The sequence below is a fragment of the Solanum stenotomum genome, chromosome 8 (genome assembly GCF_019186545.1).
Source record: "Solanum stenotomum isolate F172 chromosome 8, ASM1918654v1, whole genome shotgun sequence".
NCBI lineage: Eukaryota > Viridiplantae > Streptophyta > Magnoliopsida > Solanales > Solanaceae > Solanum > Solanum stenotomum.
The window spans coordinates 6,784,886-6,809,035 of NC_064289.1; the positions used below are offsets into that span (position 1 = coordinate 6,784,886).

General features: G+C 32.0%; 3 protein-coding genes, 1 non-coding gene and 1 pseudogene across 4 annotated transcripts; 2 read left to right on the plus strand and 3 right to left on the minus strand.

Moving 5' to 3' along the window:
• Positions 1–2,366: 2,366 nt before the first annotated feature.
• On the minus strand, positions 2,367–4,915 carry LOC125872199 (60S ribosomal protein L44). The gene is made up of 4 exons (XM_049552903.1): positions 4,794–4,915; positions 4,382–4,561; positions 2,685–2,759; positions 2,367–2,596 (listed from the first exon to the last, which is right to left on the minus strand). The coding sequence occupies exons 1-4, from the start codon at positions 4,794–4,796 to the stop codon at positions 2,537–2,539; spliced, it is 318 nt and encodes a 105-aa protein (XP_049408860.1). The 5' UTR covers positions 4,797–4,915; the 3' UTR covers positions 2,367–2,536.
• Positions 4,916–5,568: 653 nt separating this feature from the next.
• TRNAQ-CUG (transfer RNA glutamine (anticodon CUG)) lies at positions 5,569–5,640 on the plus strand. The gene has a single exon. It is a non-coding gene; the product is annotated as a tRNA-Gln (tRNA).
• A 2,001-nt stretch (positions 5,641–7,641) lies between these two features.
• Positions 7,642–10,386, plus strand: LOC125872517 (uncharacterized; annotated as a pseudogene).
• Positions 10,387–13,602: 3,216 nt separating this feature from the next.
• LOC125872518 (transcription factor MYB98-like) lies at positions 13,603–15,807 on the minus strand. Its single transcript, XM_049553250.1, has 3 exons — positions 15,320–15,807; positions 14,960–15,086; positions 13,603–14,277 (listed from the first exon to the last, which is right to left on the minus strand). Exons 1-3 carry the CDS (start codon positions 15,805–15,807, stop codon positions 13,603–13,605), a joined length of 1,290 nt encoding a protein of 429 aa, XP_049409207.1.
• Positions 15,808–18,666: 2,859 nt separating this feature from the next.
• LOC125872192 (GDSL esterase/lipase At5g62930) lies at positions 18,667–23,018 on the minus strand. The gene is made up of 6 exons (XM_049552895.1): positions 22,804–23,018; positions 22,612–22,689; positions 21,741–21,881; positions 20,341–20,417; positions 19,331–19,495; positions 18,667–19,048 (listed from the first exon to the last, which is right to left on the minus strand). The coding sequence occupies exons 1-6, from the start codon at positions 22,900–22,902 to the stop codon at positions 18,874–18,876; spliced, it is 735 nt and encodes a 244-aa protein (XP_049408852.1). The 5' UTR covers positions 22,903–23,018; the 3' UTR covers positions 18,667–18,873.
• Positions 23,019–24,150: the final 1,132 nt, after the last annotated feature.

The window sequence follows — 24,150 nt, forward strand, 5'->3', positions numbered from 1 at the left end:
CACACAGATTAAGGCAACAATGATTAGCACAGTGAAGTTACAATTTTACCCTTATGACAACTTTTCACTTCAAAATTACAACCACTTATTTGAATTCAAGTGAAATAAATTGGAGGGAAACAACATACACTTTTACAATTTTCAAGAAGTGTAAATAAGGGTATAATAGGAAAAAATTTGTTGTCCTTTCTTGATTTGTCAAAATGGACAACTAAATAGGGACAACTAAAAAAGGAAATATGGACAAGTAAATAGGGACGGAGGGAGTAATATAATAATAATAATAATAATAATAATAATAATAATAATAATAATAATAATAATTCAATATGGGCAATTTGGAAATTGTATAAAATAATTAAGGGCAAAAAGGTAATATACTTGGTCAACATAAAAGGGCTTTTAAGTTAAAAAAAAAAAAACCCCCCCCCCCCCCTAGCTTTTAGCTTTTGGCTTAAAATAAGTCATTTTTGACTTAAAATAAGTCATTTTGATAATTGTCAAACACTCAAATAAGTCAAAAACTGATTTTTAAGCCAGTTTGACCAACTTAAAAGCCCATCCAAACAGGTTCTAAGACACAACATATGTTACCTTTTTCCTGCATAGTTTGTAGGAGTAGTCTTTTTTAGTCTTTTGAATTTTCAAATGGCATAGAGAGGAGGTGGCAAGTGAGGACCCACCTCTTTGTGTTGGTGGATTTTGTGTTGGATTGGTTGTTTTTTTCTTGATAAACCCAAAAATGTATAGATATTTTAAAAAAAGAAATATTGCACTTTGCAAAGATTTAGGTAATTGAAATGATACTAAAATTGCAAGTCTTCGAGATAATATCATTAGCTCAACGATGATTGTATTGACTCAAGAAATGTGTTCTCTTTTAGTTTCTTGTTATGTCCGATCAATATTAAATTAGCATACCAATTTTTTTATACACTCACCACTCCTACCAACGATTATATGTTCCTTCAACCACGAGAAATTAAAAGGTGTTGTTGCATGAATTAAAATTAGTAGGTATGAGTAGGGTTAAAGGACAGATCCGTGAGGTGTGTTAAACAATACGTGTTATGGACTTGAATGGTGACATGGAAAAAGAGAAATAGTAAGGAAAGTGTTGGGTGATAAGGCAATGTGAGGTGGGCATAGATAGAGAAAGCGAGACGGTTAAATAGTTACGCGTATAGTAACGCGTACACGCCATAATGCCTATGGAGAAAACGCATATTGCTCTTTCTTTGTTTTAAGTGTCGGTGAAGAGTCCACATCCTAAACATCCTTGGGCTGGAAAAGACAGTCAAGCTTGATTCACAAGCAATACAACTTCCACCTATTTTCCTTTTCTTAAGGTCTTAGTATAAGTTTTCCAAATTAATTTGGACCTAAAATATATGTCGTATCAAATGAATTCACTTTTATTGGGATCAAAAGTCTCAGCACTATTAATTGTTTCTTGCAGCTCAAGTTTACAGGAGAGATACTAAACATCTTTTTAGTACTAATTAATTATCTATAATCTTTTAATTTTAATCCATAATAAAACTGACAGAATTTTAGTAAATATAAAAATAATATAACGAACTCAAAGGTAATGATAGAATTTTGTGGCAGTTACGTTTACCTTTGAGTTCACTATCAATCAAGAAAACTTAACATATGATGATCGGATGAGAAAATATAATATGAAATGAAGAAAATTATTCTGAAAAGTTCTTTTTATATTATTTTTAGATTTTCTCTATATAAAAAACAAAACAAATAAAAATAATAATATATATATATATATATAAATTCATTTGTCAAGTCAGATTTTTTTTTTTATTAAAAATTTGAATGAGTGATTTTATTGTTACAAAACAAAATTGAATGACTTTACTATATAATTTCTAAAAATTGGCTCAGCACTAGTTAACTTGTGGGTTGTCACATACCCTGCGGACAATAACCGCAGCAAACATCAGTCTGGTCCCCTACCACCACAAAATAGCTTGATGGCCAATATGAATCCCTCTCCCCCTCTTTTCTCTTTTTTCCCTTTTTAGAATAAGGGAGGAAAGAGAAAGAATAAAAAAAGTGGATTCAACATTCGGGCTCAAGTTCGAGGGACCTTTTGAGATATTTACTCAAAGAAGAACTAATCACAGCATTTCCAAGTTACCGAGAGCAAGGGAGAGGAAAACCAGAAATACCTTGCAACAAATGTAACTTCCACTACGGATTCTACTTTGGTGACTGGTGTACTTTTAAGTAGCTAAATAAACAATACAACACCAATGTTCGAATTGATGTATTCAAGGACAGTACATCGGTTGAACTTTCTTGCCAAAGCTTAAGCATCATTGCATCAACAAGACAATCAAAACTGCTAGATCAAAAACTTGAAATATTCATTTCATCTCCAGATAATATCACTGATTGAGCACACAATTAATCGTGAATTGATAACATAAACTCCTTGACTACATTCAATATAACAAAAATATCTGAACAGTGAATAGAACAGAAGAGAAAGATCAAATTCTGCTTCACAGGCAATCTAGAAAAGAGAGGTTCCTTTTCCTTTCTTGTCTCCGCCAATCTCAAAATGCTTGCATCTCTGCACAACATCAAGAACAATGAATATTTTTTATATATATATAATAATGAAAATGAAACTGCAGAGTAGAGATTTATCAGTAACCAACCTTGATTGGGTGTTGCGACACATGTTTGCAACCTTGGCATTGCAATCTCAAGACAATCTTCTTTGTGGTCTTTGCCTGGTTTGGAAAGGCGAAAGAAAGATAAAAACAAATCAGTGATAAAGAAACAAGCCTTGAATATCAAACATGCCCACATACAGACTATGGTGCTTAATCATTGGAAAACTCATTCTCTCCCTCTTTCTCATTTTATCAAATGACTAATATTCCATCTTTCTATTAAGTCACTAACTATCAAATGTTCATTAATTATTGGATTGACAGAGATCCAGAGCATGTTTGGCTTAGCGGGCCTTGAAGTTTAATTTAAACACTGAATGTTGAACCACCCCCGTTCAAGTGTTGAAGCTAATTTATTCATGAATAGGAACTTATATGTTTGAATATAAGTACTAAAACTAAAAATAAACAATTAATGTATTTGGCAAGAAAATCAAACAAGAACTTCTTTTGTTAAGCTAACAGAAATGTATTTAGAGCGCTGTTATCACTAAAAGTGAGACGATTAGGTCAATATCTTTTAACCTCAAATTAATTCCAACACAAACGCATTTGCCTCAATGCACTTTAAATCATCAATGAACAAGATGTGATAATTGGGAGACTAATATCACATAAGAGATGGAAGCCTCAAAATCCATATCATTTGGTAGCCACTCACTTCAAAATCTCAAACATCAAGAAGAGAACTCTAACGGAACAATATTATTGCATATATACGTGAACATTATAACAAAGCATACTTCAAAAATAGAGAAACTACCTAACATTATAACAAAGCTACTTAGATCAACAATCCTTTTTGACACTATTCAAATTTTAGCAAATATTTTATATAAAAAAAATACTATAGTAATGATATTTTTAATCAAGAGTCTCAAAATCTTCATTATTTTTATACAAAACATACATTATGTGTAATGAATCTCATATTTCTTTTAATTTACAGATGGTGATATTCTAAAATATAATATCTACAAAAAACCATACTATCTAAACAGTTTAGGACTTACAGTATTTAAAGACATAGACTAATTTGTACCTGTCTTAATTTGTAACCAAAGTTTTGCGATGCCAATGATCAGTTTTATCCAAACAGGTAAATGATTATTTAATGCAGTATAGCTCATATAATGTTTTTTGATAAAGGTAACTTTATATTCACGTCAAAACTCATCAGCAGAGCATGATGAGGTGGGATTTACAGCCCCACAGGGGGTAGTTTCAAAAGCCGAAACTGGGCATAAACTTTACAATTGAGCTTTAAACTACACTAAGCTAACTACCTCCCCAGTATAGCTCATATAATGTTGTTTAATTGTAGTTTTTGTTCGGTTAATATCTGCTGTTTGCTATAATCGTTGTTCCTTGTACTTCCGTTACTTCTTTCTCGGGACTGTGTTGGACTGTTTTGTGATGAGACATGGGTCTATCGGACACAGCCTATCTACTTGTAAGAGGTAGGTGGTCTACACAGACTACACTACCCAGACCTAGCTTTGTGGACGACACTGCATATGTTGTTGTAAATGACTATTTATAGAATTAGCTACCTCACTTAAAAATTGGATTATTAGATTGATACCAGTGGAAATGTATCTTCTAGATCATATAGCCAATACGCAGTAATTTGGAATTGAAACATAGAAGTTGTATACATGCTAGAGAATGTTTCTCACCTTTTTGTGAAAGACGGGCTTTGTTTGTCCACCATAACCTGACTGCTTGCGATCATAACGACGCTTTCCTTGAGCAGCTAAGCTATCTTTCCCCTTTTTGTATTGCGTAACCTTATGCAAGGTGTGCTTCTTGCACTCCTTCGACTTGCAGTAAGTCTTCTTTGTCTTAGGAACGTTCACCTTCAAAAATTCAACATTCATAAATCCATCAATAACACATCAAAACATTACTAGATTCAATGAAACACATACAATTATACAAAATCAAACTAGCAGCATACTTCTATACGAAATGATTAGTAAAGATCTGCTACTTTTCTCTTTCAATTTCAGAAAATTGTAATAAATTCTCGATATATCACTTAATCCTAAGCAATTTCCAGAGCAAAATACATTGCATGATATCACTTACCATTGTCGCCGGCGGAGAATCGAACAGAAATAGCAGAGAAGACTGACGCCGTTGAATAACCCTTTGATGTACGAAGAGATTGGGTTTTGTAGTGAAACTTAGGGTTAGGCAATTAGTGGACTTGGGCTAGAGCTAATATATGTTAATGGGCTTTATATTACCTATATCTATTTTCACTGGTAACCAGTTGGTGGTCCTCATTTAAAAAGTATCCACTTTTTTCAAAATAACATTTAGCTTCTTTAAAATATATATTATTAGTAATATATGAAATTTATGTTTTAAATATTTTGAGTAAGTTCAGTATCAAATTGTTAAAATTTTAAGAATAATTTTTTTGGGGAAAATAATTCAATTGCACTTCAGAGTTTAGATGCACATGAATGAAGTTTTAGTCAATTTTTACATGTATTTTAGTCATACAAAATTAAAACGATGTCAAATGAGTTTGTTCGATTTGTTATTGTTTTGAAAGATTAATCATTGTAGTTTGTTATTTATGATATATGAAAATTATGCTTCAAATTTGAACTTACTTGAAGTAGATTTGAATGCTGAGTTGTTGAAATTCCAATACCTTGTTTTGGGGAATAAACACTTCACACACACGTGACTGTAGTTTTAGCTACTTTTTACATGTACTTCAATAAAAAAAAATGTTTGAAAATTAGTCTTGAAAAGAAAAACTTCAATAAAAATGTCCAAAGTTTGGCTTCATTTAAAATTGATTGAAATTGTCAATTTGTAAATTAAGTTCCGAGAAATTAGCAAATTCGGTTCCATGGTCTAGTGGTCAGGACATTGGACTCTGAATCCAGTAACCCGAGTTCAAGTCTCGGTGGAACCTTTACTTTTTTTCTGACTTTAGTGGACTTGAACTCCATAAATGTTAATTTACTATAATACAACAAACTTAAGACACCCAATTTAGTATATATATATATATATATATATATTTTATGTTATATTTTTTTTTTATTTGTTCTATATTATATTAAAAACTGACACATAGCTACATTGATTGGTAGTGACTTTTTCGAAAGGCTGTGACATTTTTTAAAGTGTTGTGACTTGTTCGATGAGTTATGACATTTCCGAATGATTGTGATTTTTCTGAAAGTTATGACTTATCTAAAGATCAAAATGATCAGCATAAAGAACGAAATGGCAACAAACCAACAATATCAAACTTCAAATCTCTAGAGTCTACTTAACTACCCTCCACGGATTCTAGGCTTGCGACATAATTTATGACTTTAAATCTATCCTCTGAAATTCTCCTTTGAAAGCTCTGAGTTCTTTTTGTATAAGGATTGCAGAGGTGTATCTAAGGGGGTCACCGGGTTCACGTGAACCCATGGTCCCCTCTCAAGATCATCTATAGTAGTGTTATATTTTTAAAAAATAATTAAAATATAGATGTGTAAATCCACACTTGAAGTATCACATAATGCGATTATGACTGAGTGTACATCTCTTCGCGAGGTTAGAAATTTGAATTCTATATTTATCTTGTTTATTTTTCTTTCTAAAATTAGATAACACTTCTTTAAGTAGTAATTGGTGTTATAATTTTAAAATTTAACGGTTTTTTGTAGTAAAAATCTAAATGTCGAACCGATCAAATTTATATCATAGATCAACCTTTTTTATAACAGTACACCCATCATCTCAAAATTCTGAATACGCCTCTGAAGGATTGTATGATATGAGTTCAAGGGACAATCCATTTGGGTAGCCTAAAAGTTCACCTTTCCTCCATGATCCAACGGGTCATGCTAGATTAGAGAACAGCGAAAAGGTGGATTGAGGGGTATTTTTAGCCAAATAGATGGATGAGGAGTATTTTTGGTCATTTTCCGTTATAACAATTATCACTTCAATAACGATATTGTTCTTGTTCATGATTAATATAAAATTTTCAAATGTTGCACTAGGATTGTTTCATAACCAACATTTTTCCTTTGATGAAGATGGTGATGTTAAGCACCTAAATATCATGGGCAGTCCACTTCAACAATGTTTAATTGCTCCACAAATATGAAAACATTCGTGGCGTTTAAATCTAACTATGAGTGTGTTAGTCAATCAATGCCTTGTGAATGAAGGTTTTATGGGAACTTCACATATTCCTATAGTCCTAAGGAAGAAGAGTGGCGGGTTGCTCATTAGTACAATTCATATGAGTCTCTTACTAAAGGAAGAGTCATTAAAGGATAGTATTATGTTAAAATATGAAGAACAAAAAAAAAAAAAAAAAAACTAAAATAGAGATATCACAAAAAAAATAAAATTGACCAAAATGTCCTTAACAACCCTCTCAATTTAAAGGCATTATACATAAATGTGTCATTTAACTTCAATTTATTTTATATTTATGCCCTTCAACTTTGGGTATGTACAAATAGACACTTAAACTTGTATAATTTTGAACAAGTAAGCACATGAGTCCTATGTGACATAATACATGTAGGACATCACGTAGGACACAAATTATTAAGTAGGACGCCACGTAGGACATGTGTGTCTATTTGTTCAATTTTATACAAGTTTAAATACATAATTATGTATATTCAAAGTTGGAGGGCATAAATATAATTTGAGTCCGAGTTAAATAATATATTTATGTATTATGCCCAATTTAAATTTGACCCGCCCTAATGTGATAACCAAACCAAAATTAGTTTTCATTTCTCCTTCTCCAATCTCCAATCTCCAATCTCCAATGGCGAAGAAGATGAAGCAGAGAGAAGACCTCAACGATTTGCCCGACTCAATTCTAATTCACATTCTCTCTATGTTGCGTGAAGACAGAAAAAGTTGTGAGAACCAGCTAATAATCTAAGCGATGGCAGTTTCTTTGGAAGTCTGTTCCAGTATCACTTAAAATCCGATTCCCCGATGATTGTTATTCCACCAAACCTGGTAAGTGGGAAAGGGATGTTCTTGATTACTTGAATTCCACCAATAGGGAGCTTCATTATTGGAGGTCTTGTCACAAAATCAGAAAATTTAGTGTAGTATTCGATATTCGCGACTCATAGAAATTTGTTAAAGACGTCGATTTATGGGTGTATTTTGCAAGTGAACTAGCAAATGTTGAACATTTTAAACTTATAAGTGAAGGTGTATATAAGTTTCCTCAGTTCGCATATAAGAATACGTCCTGGAAAAAGTTTGATATACAGTTATGTATGGAATTGAACCCCTTGGCTAATGTGAACTGGAGTGGTATCATTTCTCTTTCAATTGGATACTCATATCTGACAGATGGAGCAATGAAAAAGATATTATCTGGTTGCCCTAACTTGGAGTGCTTGCAATTGGACCATTTTTGGGGATTTCATCGCCTGGAAATCAGCAATGTGAAGTCCAGAAAATTGATCATAGACAACTTAGAAACTGATGAATGTGATGTATGGTTTGAAATAATAGCCCCATATATAAAAAATTTGAAAATATTGGGGTCCTGCCGTGGGATATACTTGAGAAATGTGGCTTCGCTTGTCACTGTGGTCCTTAATTTTGATTTTGAAGAGCAAGACCCATTGCAGAGAAAGGAGTCTGCCTGTTTGAAGGAACTTTTTCACAGCGTTGCCCATGTCCAGAAGCTTAAATTAGGTCACTGGTGCATTGAGGTTTATTCATACTCTTCACTATCGAAAATTCTGAATATTATTTTTTCCCAATTTGGGACTTCTTATTTGCAGTTAAATTCATTAGTTTATTAACATTGGTAGTGACAGTATGTTTAGGATAATCTGATAATGAAGTTGGTAAGTACTAAATAATTACATACTTGTACTGATCTAGTTGCAAAGTGTCAGGTGATTGAAACAAGATCTTTTGGATAAAATTTTGGATGATGAATGCTGAGAATAAAATAGTTTGCAATTCATTTATGTTGATCATAATATTTTGGTCATGTGAATGGTTTTTCAAAGTCCATTTTTGGATCTCCAAACCAACCTTGCACACTGTTTAACAATTTGCATGTCCCTATTAAGTATGCAGCATTTCCTTGTTTTGACATATTCTGGTTTCTCTATTTGGTTTATAAGTACCTGTCCATACTGGAATTGGAAGGGTGGAAGCCTCCACCATCAAGCTGGAAATTCTTATGTCTTAGCTCAGAGTTGGACCAATTGAATTTTCCTGGAATTTGTTGTTTTCTATAGAGTTCATCGGATCTTGAGACTTTTGTCATTGACGGATACAAAATATCAAGAGTAAGGTCCCTTTGGACCTTTATTTTTGTTACTTCATGTTATTGATATCAAACAACTATTAATGGAAGAAGAAGACGATATATATCCACATATTTCTGATATCCAGTGGACTAGGAAAGAAATCACAAAACTTAATGAAAAATCACCTTTGTGGTATACTTCATAGATAATGCTAAAAGGTTACAAGGAGGGGGATTTGACAGATTTGTAAGTACTTAATGAACTATATAATAGCTTCTAATTTGTGGAGACTTGTTTGCTTCCTTATGCATTGTTTACATAAGAGCTTGAAAAAAGGAGAAAAAGTGAGGATTTTGCTCAAGCAGCATGTCACAAAAAGATATAATTAGGAAGGTAGCTGTGTCAACCCTCTTTGCGTCCAATAGGTGATTGTATCCAACTAAAGAATCAGCCACACCATTCGCTTCTCTGTAATAGTGTGTCACCTCGACTTCTGAATCAACTCTTTAGTCTTTTCAATAATAGGTTCACATTGTCAATAAGGTTTTGCAACTCGATCGCTTGATAACATTCACAATAAGTAAGGAGATGGCTTCCACCCAAATGCTTCTAGTACAACGTTCAAGACACCATTTAAGCCCATAGGAAAGTGCAAATGCTCCAGTCATATTTTCTTGTTCAAATTCTTCTTTTCTAGTCTCAAAAGTTTATGATTTCTCTTTGTTAAATCTGTTGCAGCTGCATGCTTATTAGTTATTCCTTTTTCTTGAAAGATGTTCAAAAAGCTTTTTGTTGCCTTGATTTATTTTTCCCTTTATAAAACAGTTCAGCATGTGTTGCTTTGATTCAAGTTGTCACCATCAAAATAGACTCTATGAGTTAACTTTTTATAGTTGTTGGAAAAAAGCTATTTGATAGTGCACACCTTCGCGTGAGGGGTATAAATGATCAGATGCTTTGAACATCTTTTTATTGCTTCCATGTACCACATTGTGACATTTGCTAAGCACTAGATGTTCCTTCAATTTAAAAATTCATCACCTTTTTATTTTATCCACAATCAACTCCTTGGCTTCCTGTTTCTATATAAGGATAATAATATAGGTTAATATATGGATTCTTTCATACATGACCATCTGTTGAAGTACTCAAATAAGGATGAACAGTCCAAGAGGTTTGAGACACATAATTTTAACGGCTTATTTCCACATCTGAAAACCATCAAGATCCTGAACTTTTCTGGGTCTGTGCTGCCGTTGGTAAAATATTTGCTCAAGCATGCAATTGTGCTAGAAAAGTTTGTCATTGTTGCCGGAAGCAAAAGGAGTCCGGATATGGAACAGGAGCTCCTGAGTTTTCCAAGATCCTCTCCGCAAGTTTCACTTATCTTTTCTTATAGATAACCTTTAGCCACTATTGTTTGTACTAATCGCAATATACTTAACATCTGTTACTTAATGTTTTAAACTGGATTGAGCCGATAAACAAGGTTTGGATTGCACTTGTCAGTATCTAAGGAGTTATTAGTAGTTCTTCATGTCTAAGTAACACTCTGTTCATTCTCTAATCATCATGTAAGCCAGCTTGTTCTATTTTTTTTATGATTTCAGTTTATATCGTTGTCTCCTGATCATGTTTTTATACTGAAAATTTAAGTTTTGAGAATCATTTCTCCAAAATAGTAATCCATCTGAGCACCTTGATGTGAATATTATCATAGTAGACTGGTCATCCAATATTATATGAGCTTCCTAGAGTGGAAACTCTTGATGTGAATTCTGGTGCAATTTCAGTAATCCATCTCAGCACCTTGATGGGCTTTTTAAAGGAACTTCTTCACGGTGTTGCCTATGTCAGATTTCCAAATCAACCTTTGAACACTTTGATGTAGCAAAAGTATATTGATATATAACCTACTTATTGATATAATCTTTGGTCCCTAACATTTGTATTGATTGCTTACTTTATAGTTGAAACTAGTTTGTAGCTCTTGAAAAAGTGAGAAATATCACATTGTATAGTTTTGAACCCTTCTTGGCTTATCGAGAAAATGGTAGGATGAATGAGAATTCCTCCACTCTTTAACCAGAGTTCTTGGATTCGATCCTGAAATTAAAAAAAATTCTATGTAGCTCTTCTACTTAAGTTGGACCCTGAGCAGGATAAGTAGGGTCAGTACGTTTTACAAAGATACAATTGGCTAGCATAAAACAATTTCTATAATACAAATATGTGGATTTTTATGTAAATGTATACAATTCAAAGTAGTTAACTCAAAGCAAGAAACGAAATTTGAAAGAATCAACAACTTCCTTTGCTATATGCAGCATTCTATGTAGCAATTTGTGTCTTACGTGATTTTTTACGTATATTATCTACTTGTTCAAATTTATACAAGTTTAAGTGTCTATTTGTGCATTCAAAATTAAAGCGTATAAATGTGAAATGAAGACAAGTTAAAGAACACGTTTATGTATTATGCCAAATAAAAAAGGTATCTAATCTTTTTGAATTAACCATAAAGAAAAAGTATCATGTAAAATAAAATAGAGACTCAAATATGTTATCTATCATAAATGATCCAGTCATGTCATCCATTAATAGTTGATTCTATTTATACCTTCATCATGATACAACATGAGCATTCATATCACTTTTCACTACAACAACAATAAATGAAGTGAAATTCTACGAGTAGAGTCTAAGATGATAAAATGTATGCAGATTTTATCATTACCTCGTGAAAGTAAAAATATTGTTTTCAAAAGACCCTGTGTCACTCTTCACTAAAGACTCAAACAACCATCCATTTAAATGATCCAAGTCACCTAATCTGTCTGACTTTATTATAAGGCATAATAGATAAATGTGTCTTTTAACTTGGCTTCATCTTGTATGTATGCCCATTTTGAGTGTGCACAAGTAGACACTTAAACTTGTATAAAATTGAACAAATAGATACATGTGTCATACATGGCCAATTTGCGTTCTACGTGACATCTTATATGTATTATGTCACGTAGGACATGTATGCCTACTTATTAAATTTTATACAAATGCAAGTGTCTACTTGTGCACAAAAGTTAGAGGGTATAAATGCAAGACAAATTAAATGACATATTTATGTATTATGAAATTCAATTTCAATTTGACCCGCCCTAATGTGATAACCCAACCCATCCACCCACCCACTACCCTTTTAACCCAACTAAGTTGTTCATTTCTTTCAATCAGCCAATTTCGTTCATACTATCATTTGTTTTTTATAAATAGAGGATTTTTCTTAAATTTTTAATCTACGAATTTTGTAAGTTTTCTATTATTCTTCTTCTTAAAACAAGGCAGACTGTGAGAATTGTTCAATTATGCAATTACAATATTTTTTGTGGATAAATTAGACAGATCAACAAAAAATGATGAAACAAAGAGAATGGAATAACGCAACTTCAAACAAGAAGACTATCTAGATAATTAATATGTACTCATTTTCATTGCCATAAATATACTTTTGCAACAACTTCTACTTGACAAGAAGTTCAATGATTTTATGTTGCACAAACTACAACTTGGTGTTCAAGTTATGAAAAGCCTCAAACTATTGGAGAAAAAAGATTTGATCAAACTTGTTTGAAGAGTCCAACCTAGATTTAATAAGTACTCCTTTGTTTCCTATTTAATTGTTGTACTTTTATTTTTATTCAGTTAAATATTGAATGCTCTTTTTTTTGGACATGTTTAAGACCATAAAGTTAAAAGACATTTTTATATATTGTACATATCCTTTATTTATTAAAATTTCATATCAAATTAAAATTAGATAAATCTGTATCTATACTACCTTAAAAGTATGAACTACCTAACTTAAATGTTAAATTATTATAATCCCCCCCAACTTAAAACACCAAATTAAATATATCTTTCATATTATATATTGTATTAGATTATATTGAAGGTCATAGAGAAGTGTCAAATCACCTTATCTATATCTAACTTTATATTATAAATAGTTATAGGCGTTTTTCGGATGTTGATTTGACAATTTGCAGTAGTAATTAAAAGAAAGTTGACATCCACTATTTAATAATATTGACATTATTTTTAAAAATAATATTATACATGATTTGATATTCATGTGCAACTTACGTGTATCAAACTAGTTAAAGTAAAAGAGCTAAATGATCCTTTAAATTTACATATTGGTAAGTTCACTTAATGCATAATATAACACAAAAGTTCAATTATCATTTGTATTTGCAAAAGTGGAGCAAGTCACGTAGATTGAAAAAAATGTGAAAAACAGAATCTTTTTAGATGTGTTAAGAAAAATATTTTTAAGAAAATGTGTTTTCAATTTTGTTAATATTTGATTGGTCAATATTTTTGAATTCTAGAAAAGGCAAGTTTCTTTAGAAAAACAACTTCTCCAAAGAATTATACATAAGACACAATGTATGATATATTAACTAGAGTCTTTAACTACATAAAGTTGGTAGAATTAACATAAAACAACACAAGGAAACATTATCACTCCCTATTAACTAGTACACTTATTTTTGTCATACTTAATATTTAAACTTGTATAAATCTTCTAAAACATTATAATATCTATGGATTAATAATTAATTAACTCTAGAAATCATCTCCATCAAATCAATCTCCTTGTTGACTTCACCTTGCATCAATGTTGGCACTTCATAATAAGGCATAATCTCCATTCCCATGCATTTCTCATAATTATTCTCATTAACCATATTAGATGAAGAACCAACATGAGGAATATTAATTTCTTCCATGAAAAAATTATCATCCAATGTAAATTCTGGGACTTCACTCAAATCAAAATCACCAATATTATTATTATTGCCTTGACAAAATTCAATAGCTTCTGGCTTAGGTGATACCTTAGCATGGCACTTATTAGGCATGTTGACCAAATTTTCATTTCTCTTTTCATGGATTGAACTTGTGTAGCTTAAGCCTCCTGGATAATTAGACAACTCAACAGGACTGATCAAATCAACGCGACCATTGGGATTTGTGTCATTGCTCTTTTTGGTGCTTCCTTTTTCTAAATTCAAACTTTTGATGTAATTTTGAAGGAGGGAACTAGGTCTTGGCCATTTGGTACGACATTTTCTTCTTGAAAATTGCCTTCTTTTTGTTGCATTCCAATGATTCTTAATTGAATTCTCAGTTCTTCCAGGAAGTCTCTTTGCAATTTCTGCCCATTTATTTCCAACTTCACCATGGGCTTGGATTAAGATCCTATCTTCCTCCTCCGTCCAAAAATCTTTCTGGACAACACAAAATTTAAGTTTTATGCACTGACAGTCTAACACATTCAGATAATTTATAAGGTACTTACATATAGATTTAAATTTAAAAGGATAAAAATGGCAATTAACATGCTATTTAGGTAAAACTATAGTGATAGTAGTAAAAAATCTTTATACTTGTATGTAAGTTGTTGATTTATGCAAATCTCCCCCCTTTACACTAGCATTTAGATTTTGTCTATATATTTTTAATAGTTGTGCAAATGTAGCTTTTGAAAAATTATCCTTCCAAAAAACATTAGATTTTGGTTTTATTTTTTTCTCATTTATTGATCAACCTTATCGACAAAATATTGGAGTATCGTCTAACATTTGAAATAATTAACTTATAAAATTTTAGCTCACCGTCTAACATTTTCTAATAAAATATTCAGTTTGTTCAAAAGAAATCGATCTTTAAACCATGATCGAAAAAATGCACGCATGGTATAAAAGAAACAAAATCCACCACAGGCACATATGTAGAAACAACAATCAAAAAGAAAAAACCTTTATGAGGGATGTGATAAACTTGCATTTAACAAAAAGATGAAACAATAATGTTTTAATATTAAGAGAAGATCCAAAACAGAAAGCAAGATTAAAATTATTAATTGCAAAGAAATAATTTATTAATAAGAAAGAAATGTTAAATACTTACTTTTATATCAGGCCTGAGATGGTTGTGCCACCTCTCCCTACATTGCTTGCCTATCCTCCCTTTGAGCATTTGAGCAATTTGAGACCATTTTCTAATTCCAAATTTCTCTACCAAATGGATCAAAAGCCTTCACAAAAAATATAAAGCTATTATTACTATTTGGAAAAAAATATCAATTAATTTCTTTAAAATATAGAAAATAAACCAAAGCAAGTTTTTAAGGGCACAAAAAAAATTGTAACAATCTAGGCACGGTTTCTGATATAATTCATTGGTTATAACATAAATAAGTAACTAAAAGTACATATGCACTCTGATGAGATGATGATATAATTCAATAGTCGAGATATGGTTACTTACCTGTCTTCTTCAATCGTCCATTGTCCTTTAGACGATTTAGACTTCTTCGGCCTCCCTCTACCCCCACCTAGCTTTTTCTTCATAGATGAAGATAAGTTGTTATGATAAATATCACCAGTGACACATGAACTTTGATCATCAGGCACATTCACACCATCAACAACATGAAAATTATTCTTCATGACTTTGATACCACTACTCTCTCCATTTTCTTGATCAAATGGATTAAGCTCATAATTACTAAAGTTAAAATCCCCTAATGCAGAAAAATTATCCTCAATATTAGAAAATGGATCAAAGGGGTCATGATAAGTACCATTGGTGTTATCATCAATCATAAAATTTTCAGAAAAATTGTTGAAAGTATTAGAAAAGTTATGATCAAGGTGTTCAAAATCTTGAAGATAATCTTTAGAGTCTAAGCAAAAATCATCATTTTCTTGTTTCAACATGTTGTTGTTGGACATAAAAAATGGATCAAGTTCCATTGGAAGAAAATTAGTTTGAGAGAAAAATAAATTAAAGGAGGAATTAGAGGGGTAAAAATGGAGCTCTCTAGCTATCTATAATTAATTTCCTTTTCTCTTTGTTATTTTAATGGTGGTAGTAAAGGAGTGAGATTTATTGCATTGTTGAATGTGAATGTACCTAGACCTTTTGAAGTTTAATTTTATACTATGATATTATTAATAAAAAAAAAAGAATTTTTAATTAGGAGGTGAGTTATTTACTTATATTTTATATTGTTAAAGAATTTTAATTGTGGTAGCAAGTCAATTAGTATTATTTTACAGACTTGTCAAGTGATATTTGCGTTTGTAACTATAGTGGCCAGCTTATTTAAATATTTTTTTTTTTATGTAATCAATGTGTAAAAACTTCTTTATGTATATAGAATAATTGCAAGATTGTTAAAATTTTATTGTCAATATATATAAATTAAATTCGATATTTTTATATATGAGTGATCTAAATGGTAAAATATAATTTAAAACACCAGACTTGTTTTTGTTAGACTTAAAACAAAGTAGTTACTAAATAGAGGTATAAATGATTGGATTTCCCAAGTAGATATTTTTTTTCTTGAATTTGACTGATTTGATTACAAAATCTATTTTTTTCTTTGATTTTTTATTTAGTCAAATTTTCCTTTTTTTTCTTGGGTATGTATTATTAAGTACATTTTACCTTTTTTATAGATGGAAATATACATTAAAGAAAAGTTAATTCAATACCACTTCTCTTTTCCAAGAATTGTTGTGACTAATCAACTCAGGTCAATTTTGTATGTATCTAAAATTAGATCCAAACTTATTATCACAAAGAATTAGTAGGTGGAATGATATTCCAAATTAGTATATAATATTTTATTCATTTTTTCTTTTCCATTCATATATAAATTAGTGTTTAAAAATAGAAATTAGCGATAGATAAATTTAATAGTTAAATAATAAAATTATTTGCTAATCCTGACGAATTACTAATATATTTGACATAGTAAATGTACCACTAAATATCTGCTTCAATTGATAAATTCACATAATATGAAATTTGACTTAGTATTGAAGAATAAGTCAATAACATTTCTTCAATTAAAGCAGTAGTCAATAGTAGCAATTCCTTGTTATATTTAGTGTAAATGAATGTAATAAAACTTGACTGCAATTTAATAAATTTTTGACTCAGGATAATAAAGTTTATTTTGAGATAAGTGTTCCTTAAAAACAATTTTCCTAAATACATTTTCAAAATCAAAATTTTATTACTCTTCAATTTTAGTTTTGGCCCTTTGCATTAATTAAATATGACCAAATGTTTCCATATATTTAAAATACAATGATATGATAAATGTTTTGAAAATGGATTTTTTTTTTTTGTCAAAATATTCATTTAGTGATATGTGAGAATTTATGTTGAAAACCCATTTTAATTTCTGGAAAAGAAATTTATCATAGGTAAAAAAAAAACATGTTTCGTGTTTTAGTTTAGTACTTTATATTTTTATAGTCTTTAAATGTAATAAAGATTTTTTACCATTATAGTCTACCAATAAATACTTTGACCATTTAATTGGACAATTAGAATGTTTGTCTTAGTACCTACGAATAGGCTTTTTGCGCAGAAGTAAATTCGGAAATTACTCCCTATCACATTAAAGTGTTATTTAAAAAAAAAACATTTAAGTGTTATTAATAGTAAGAAAATTATCATAGATGACATAGTAAGACTTAGCAAACGTAATGTTGAGTCCATTATAATGAATTAATTCAGCAGCTACCTATAGTATTTTATTATTATTATTATTTAAAATAAAATAAAAAACAATTTAAAGGCCTATTGGTCAAATTTTATTAGAAGATGAAATAAGTATATTAAGTGAGGTATGATATCAACTCTCACATCACTAGGAAAAATATATCGAAAAAGGGTGATATTTGTTACACCCCTTATTTGTTGGGTTTGTGGTATTGGCATTGAAGATGATTGTTCTTGTTATCCTCATCCGCCGCCGCAACCTTTGTGGTGTTCTTTCCTTTAGGTTTCAGCATAATTTTGAAAGACATGTTCGCCTATTTTCTTTCTTGTCTTTTTATACAGAGATGAACTCTTTGATTCGACTCAGTATAAAGCCCTAGAAATGGACAATTTAGGCTTATAGCAAAGTGAATATAAGCCTAAATTGTCCAATTCATCTATGCACAAAATGGCAAGAAAGAAACTAGGGCGAACATGTCTTCCAAGATTATGCTGAATCCTAAAGGGAAGAATACCAAAAAAGGTTGTTGCGGTGGATGAGGACGATAAGAGCAAACCTTTTTTAGGGAGCGCTTAAACCCCCCCCCCCCCCCCCCCCCAAATGTGGACTTTCCTGATCGAATTCGGATTTAGTCAGGCTCCAATGTGGATACCAGACATCGGATGGAAAATCAAAAGAAAAAACGCATGCCCTAATTTGGGACTTCCCAGAGCGAATTAGGATATAGTCGGACTCCAATGTTGATACCAAACGCTGGATGGACAACCCCGACAAAAAAGGGTGTGGCAATATTGACAAGATCTTTTCTAACAAAATGATTCACCATATTACGCACCTTTTCCTTTTCATCTTATATGACACTCTTTCGGTTTCATTTATTTTAAAATATTAGAACTTGTATTATTTAACCTTATCCTCCCATTTTACCCTGTCATGACATGTACAACTCTTACAATCTTTCACCTCACTTTTGGTAGTAAAAGCAATTTTGTTACTACAAAACATTAGTTGAGCTTTCTACTCTTGTTGCATTTCATACCATAATGTTGAGGAGGTTGTGTACACAATCCAAAACATCACAATTTTTATGTTCATCAAAGCAAAGAGAAGTTTCTGTATTTAAATCAAATCTGAAAGGCATTCTTTTGTTGATAAAACTAGTATAGGTGTGTGAATTCAACTGTCATTTGTCTGAATCCTTTGAAACCTAGGAAACTTGAAAGCAATTACCACTCTTGAGCTTGATGGAGTCAGGGAAGACAATACCCTTTTGCTTCTTTCTCATTGAAATATAGGATTAGATAGCAGGGCATTGTAGCTGGAAGGCCTTCTCGGGCTTTTGTCCATCGATTATTGAATGGTGAGGGACATCAGCAGGCATCTTTGCAGCAGAGAGACTTGTTTCATTGAACACTTTAATGACTTCTTGGTAAACAATGGCATTACCGTCTGGAGTGAGATGTAAGCCATCACTGTAGCAAAATAAAACAAAACAAATGAGAATTTTCACATTTCACCACTAAGAATATCGCACAAGTACTAAGCAGAGTAACTGTCCAGACACACGTATATTGATAACGTTGTAACAAGAACGTCAATCGCCCCCACCCATGCCCCTGAACCCCCAATCATTCTTATAAAACATATATAGGCATGATCATTCCTCTAACACCATATAGTACAACGAACTTCAAATATTCATGGAACTATGCAAAGTTTTTTACTTAAAAGGATCTGCAGAGTTTGTCACTTACCTGAGGAATTTTCTTTGCCAACCATCGGTTTCCTGCATTTTAGACCACAGATTGACAGAAGGGAGACCTAGCTCCTCTGCCAATTCAACACACTGTTTTGCATACTCTCCGGCAACTTCATTTGTCCTTTCTGGCAATTGCATTGCTTTGTCTCCATATAGGGACCTGTTTTTAAAATTGAAAAGTAAGATATCCCAACACAATAATATTTTATTCAGTTGAATATTTTATTCAGTTGACAGTGACACACTTATGTTTAAACTCATGCAATACCAAAAGCTGAATAAATGAAATGAAAAATTAAATAGGAAAAAAAACTTGGCTTCGCTGATAGAGTTGATCCACTTGCAAATGTTTAAAACTGAACTGCTTTGCTTTTAGAGGGAAAACGAAGTGGAAAAAATTGGCTAAAAGGAAAATGACCAAAGAACAATGCAAAGAATATGACATGATGTCCATAGAGTACATGATAAGGAACATTTGCTCAACTGTTGCTGTAAAAATTATAGAAAGGAATGTCCTCTTTGATGAGGGGACACTGGTGTCGGGTTGGTCCCGTGTGAAACTGCATAATGGGCTGCTATATGGGTACTGTTTGATAGCCGTGACAATGGACAGTACCTAATGATACTGAAGCTGTCTTTGCAGCAATAGCTGTAATCTATCATTCAAATAGGCACTGCACACAAAAACCAATTTGCTCATTCCCACTTTCTTTTTGCTTTCACTTTTTTGGATTTTTCGATGGAAGTTAGATTATTCTCTCCAATTCATGTTTGAGAGGTTGGCTTATCTCTCCAGTTATATGCTGATAAGTTATGGATACTGCTATCTACTCTGCTTGTGAACAGTTAAAGTTCTATCCCATTGCTAAAAGGAGCTACGGGGTGTGTCAAGAAGTTCTCCAACATCTTAGATGCCATAGAATTTTTCTTAAAAAAAAACAAACAGAATAGAAATTGGTTGCCTCATCTTATTTATTTTACGAATAAAGAGAAAGTGGATCGAACCTTGCATATTCAAACCGTCCTGCTTCATCAATTGGTGGTGGAGTTATCAGCAATACTAGCACTGACGGGGAGCATTTCTGTGTTATAAATAAGATGAATGAGATATACAAAATAGAGCAAAGCTCAACCCAGATCTATACTCGGCCTGCTTATGCCAATTTAGGAAAATACTCAGCCTGCTTCCAAATTTAACATTCCCATTTTCCTGCATTGTACTTCTCTCATTTATTTGTGGTAATGAATAGTTTGTAAAATTAAGATATTCCTGCAAAATTGAATGATCTTTTTTCTCCTTTTGCAAATCATTTGGGTTTTAAGTGAAGTCACTCACTTATGATAGAAATCTACCATTTTAGCAAGAGTATGAACAAAAAATTGGGCAGAATCTGCATGTCTTTCAACTAGCATAGCAACTAGGTTTTCTTGCAAGGTTGCATACCATCATGGACAACCATAACACAACTTGCATAGCGTCTTCCAAACTTGGTTTAATAGATATTTCATTCTTTCTGATGTCACTAACGGATATGTGTTCCTTTGTGTTGCATTGGCTCCTAACTCTTTCTGATGTTAATGAAGAATATGTGTTCCTCTATGATACACCGATTCTTATCTTTGCCAAGACGTAATCATGTCAAACAGGTTTGATATGTATATCTTCACTTTGCATTAACCTTGAAAATACAATACAAATATGCTAAAAATTGCACATACCCTGCCAAGTTCATATCTGAATCTTATACTCGTAGTAAGTCCACCAATATAAGTGTTCCTCTTCTAAAGTGGGCAAGAAGAAGAACAAAAGGTACGACTAAGAGGCAAATAACCCTATCAACCTTCAAGAATATAGTAGCCTACAATAAATTTATTTGATTAACACAGGATATCCACAACCACAATCGGTAGTGAAGCTTCACAAATTACAAAATTGCCGGACAAGGAAGTCCATGAGATAGAAATGACTAGCAACCTGACCTTAAAAATATTGTTCACAAAATTTCAAGCTTTAAATAACAGCTCAGCATCAGAGGCTCAATTTGATTCTTCAGTATCTTCATAATATGAACAAAAATTGCTGCAATGCTTCTATATCTAATTATGTGGAAAAAGTAGCTATAAATTATGCAATATTTTCTTTTTAACGGTGGGATTGAGTAACTCTGTGTTTTACTTATTCCGCATAGCATATACTCCACTTTTTTCTTTGCTGCATTGGCCTAATACTACTTAAAAAAATCATTGTCACTAGTAACTCTATCCTTTTCATCTTCCAGATCCTCCCATTTTCATTATTTGACAAGTCCTCCACAGACAAACATAATTAGGAGCGAAATTTTAGCACGTACAAAAGTTGGCATTTAGCAATGAACAATCATGATTGAATTGAGAAAATTCCAAACCTTGAAATGTTGTATCATTTTTCGTAGGTTTTCCTTATATTCCTCAAGTGGGACATGTTGTCTTTCACTGGTTCTTCCCAAAAGAGCAGCATCATTCGCTCCAAAAAATATAGTGACAGCAACAGGAGGTGTTGGAGCATCCTGTAATATCAACAGAAATACACTAATCAAAAGATTTGGCAGTAAGTAACAGTGCAGGAAGTGTTGGAGCATCCTGCCATTTTTGTCTGCATTACCATATCCCTAAAGAATTGACTTCACAAAGAGTTCCATTTTTTTCTCCGTTGCAGCTCGCATTAAGAATAGGGACATAAGATAGGTAAAGCATACCATCCAATATACTTTTAACAAGAGTAAAACTGCTCCCTTCCAGGACACCTTGCCAAATACTTTGATCATTCCTTCTTGATCCTAATGGAAGCCCCAAATTAAGAGCGGGGAACTTTCCACCTTACATCCCAGGATGTCAGCTAGTTCCTATATGCAATCATATGCATTAATGCTGAAAAATACTACTCTTTACTAGCATCAGCACACTTCTAAATCATTACGACTCCCAAATATCTTATCACCATGCAGTATAGGATGTGATCCAAAATAAGTTGGGGTCAGCTACGTGAATCCACGGAATCCATCAACTAGTTCGATTACAAAAAACACAAAATCTTTCTTTCTCTTAGTGCCCATTAATTTTGCAAATTCAATAAAATTTCTGATCTTCCTACTCTTCATCAAAATTACAAATTAAGCAATGTACTCCAACAAAATATCCTAAATAATTACAACCCATCAAATATTCTACTTTAAATTATAATATGATCCAAAAAAATTGTGCCAAAAAGGAAAATTCTAAGAGGATGGGGTTACATACCAATGGAAATAGATGATGCAGCAAGAACAATGCCCATCTGGTGTTGTATCCACCGTAGCCACGATTCAATATATCAGCCTTTTACAATAATACATCAAATACAATGACTTTATAGCATTAAAATGCCTATAATCATTCAATAGATCAACTTGACTGAAAAAAAATTCAAAAAAAAAAAAAAAAAACACAAACCTTGCGAGTATAAGTATCAGCAAGAGCAGCACCCCAACCACCTAATCTGTAGGATTGTTCAGTAATGGAGTCACCAAATAATACTATTTGTGGCCTCATTCAGTACAACTAAATTCCTGGATTTTTTTGTCTTGTTTTTTCTTTGCACAAATGAGAAGAGAAGAAGAGCAGGAAGGAAAAATGAAAGAAGCCAATTAAACGTAAAAAGGATATATATTACTCCCTCCGTCCCATTTTATGTGGCAACATTTCCTTTTTGGTCAGTCCCAAAAAGAATGTCACATTTCCTTATATGAAAAGTATTTAAAGGTACAATTCCTTTTTTATCCTTGTTGGTCCCACTTAATCTTAAAATAATACTCCAATACATTTATGAGGAAAGAGAAATTGAGTCTACTTTTTAAAAGAGCAATTTGGTAAACATTTCAAAGTCTTCATTTATTTCTTAAACTCCGTGCCCGGTCAAATGTTGCCACATAAAATGGGACGGAGGGAGTACTATATATTAAAGAAAAGGAAATAACTTCTAACGTCTACGCATACTCTACCCTGTTTAAATCTCACTTAGTGAAATTTTATTAGATATGTTATTGTTGTATTGACAGTGATACAAGAAAAAAATGCATAAATACCCATTTTATTTTACCATAATCTCTAAAATTCCCAACCATTTAAAAAAAAATACAAAAATCTTCACTCGGATACATCCATATCCCCTCTCGTATCTCTCCTCTTAGATACATCCCTATTTCCTCTCATTAAGTAATGTATTATTTGCAATATGTGAGCTATGTATACGCAGGTTTTCTAATGTTCCGAAATCCTATAATTTTAAGAGAACTTTGTAATTTGAAAAAGAATAGATATATGATAAAATTAAGGAAAAATTACTTAAATACACAACACTTCTTTACCTATTCTCAATATTTCCCTACTCTTTTACTAAAATATAAAAATCCCTTATTTCCCCCAATTCAACTTAACCGGATACTTTATTAGTTTAAGTATCCGCCCGTTATTAATTAAAGTATTCGCGCTGCTATATTATGCATCCGCCTGTTAATTAAGTATCCGTGCTGCTAACAACTTACTCCCTCCGTCCCTTTTTAGTTGTCCACTTTAGAAATGGCACACAGATTAAGGCAACAATGATTAGCACAGTGAAGTTACAATTTTACCCTTATGACAACTTTTCACTTCAAAATTACAACCACTTATTTGAATTCAAGTGAAATAAATTGGAGGGAAACAACATACACTTTTACAATTTTCAAGAAGTGTAAATAAGGGTATAATAGGAAAAAATTTGTTGTCCTTTCTTGATTTGTCAAAATGGACAACTAAATA

Excerpts from the sequence above, each read along its gene's own strand:
- LOC125872192 (XM_049552895.1), bottom strand. The coding sequence starts at position 22,902 with ATGAGGCCACAAATAGTATTATTTGGTGACTCCATTACTGAACAATCC. Across the intron at positions 19,496-20,340 it reads GGACGGTTTGAATATGCAAG|GTCCCTATATGGAGACAAAG; the intron begins GTTCGATCCACT and ends TTTTAAAAACAG. Across the intron at positions 19,049-19,330 it reads TGGCAAAGAAAATTCCTCAG|TGATGGCTTACATCTCACTC; the intron begins GTAAGTGACAAA and ends ATTTTGCTACAG.
- LOC125872518 (XM_049553250.1), bottom strand. The coding sequence starts at position 15,807 with ATGGAACTTGATCCATTTTTTATGTCCAACAACAACATGTTGAAACAA. Across the intron at positions 15,087-15,319 it reads TGGACGATTGAAGAAGACAG|GCTTTTGATCCATTTGGTAG; the intron begins GTAAGTAACCAT and ends TTTTTTGTGAAG. Across the intron at positions 14,278-14,959 it reads ATCTCAGGCCTGATATAAAA|AAAGATTTTTGGACGGAGGA; the intron begins GTAAGTATTTAA and ends TGTGTTGTCCAG.
- LOC125872199 (XM_049552903.1), bottom strand. Across the intron at positions 2,760-4,381 it reads AGCCCGTCTTTCACAAAAAG|GCAAAGACCACAAAGAAGAT; the intron begins GTGAGAAACATT and ends TTTCCAAACCAG. Across the intron at positions 2,597-2,684 it reads TGTCGCAACACCCAATCAAG|AGATGCAAGCATTTTGAGAT; the intron begins GTTGGTTACTGA and ends GATGTTGTGCAG.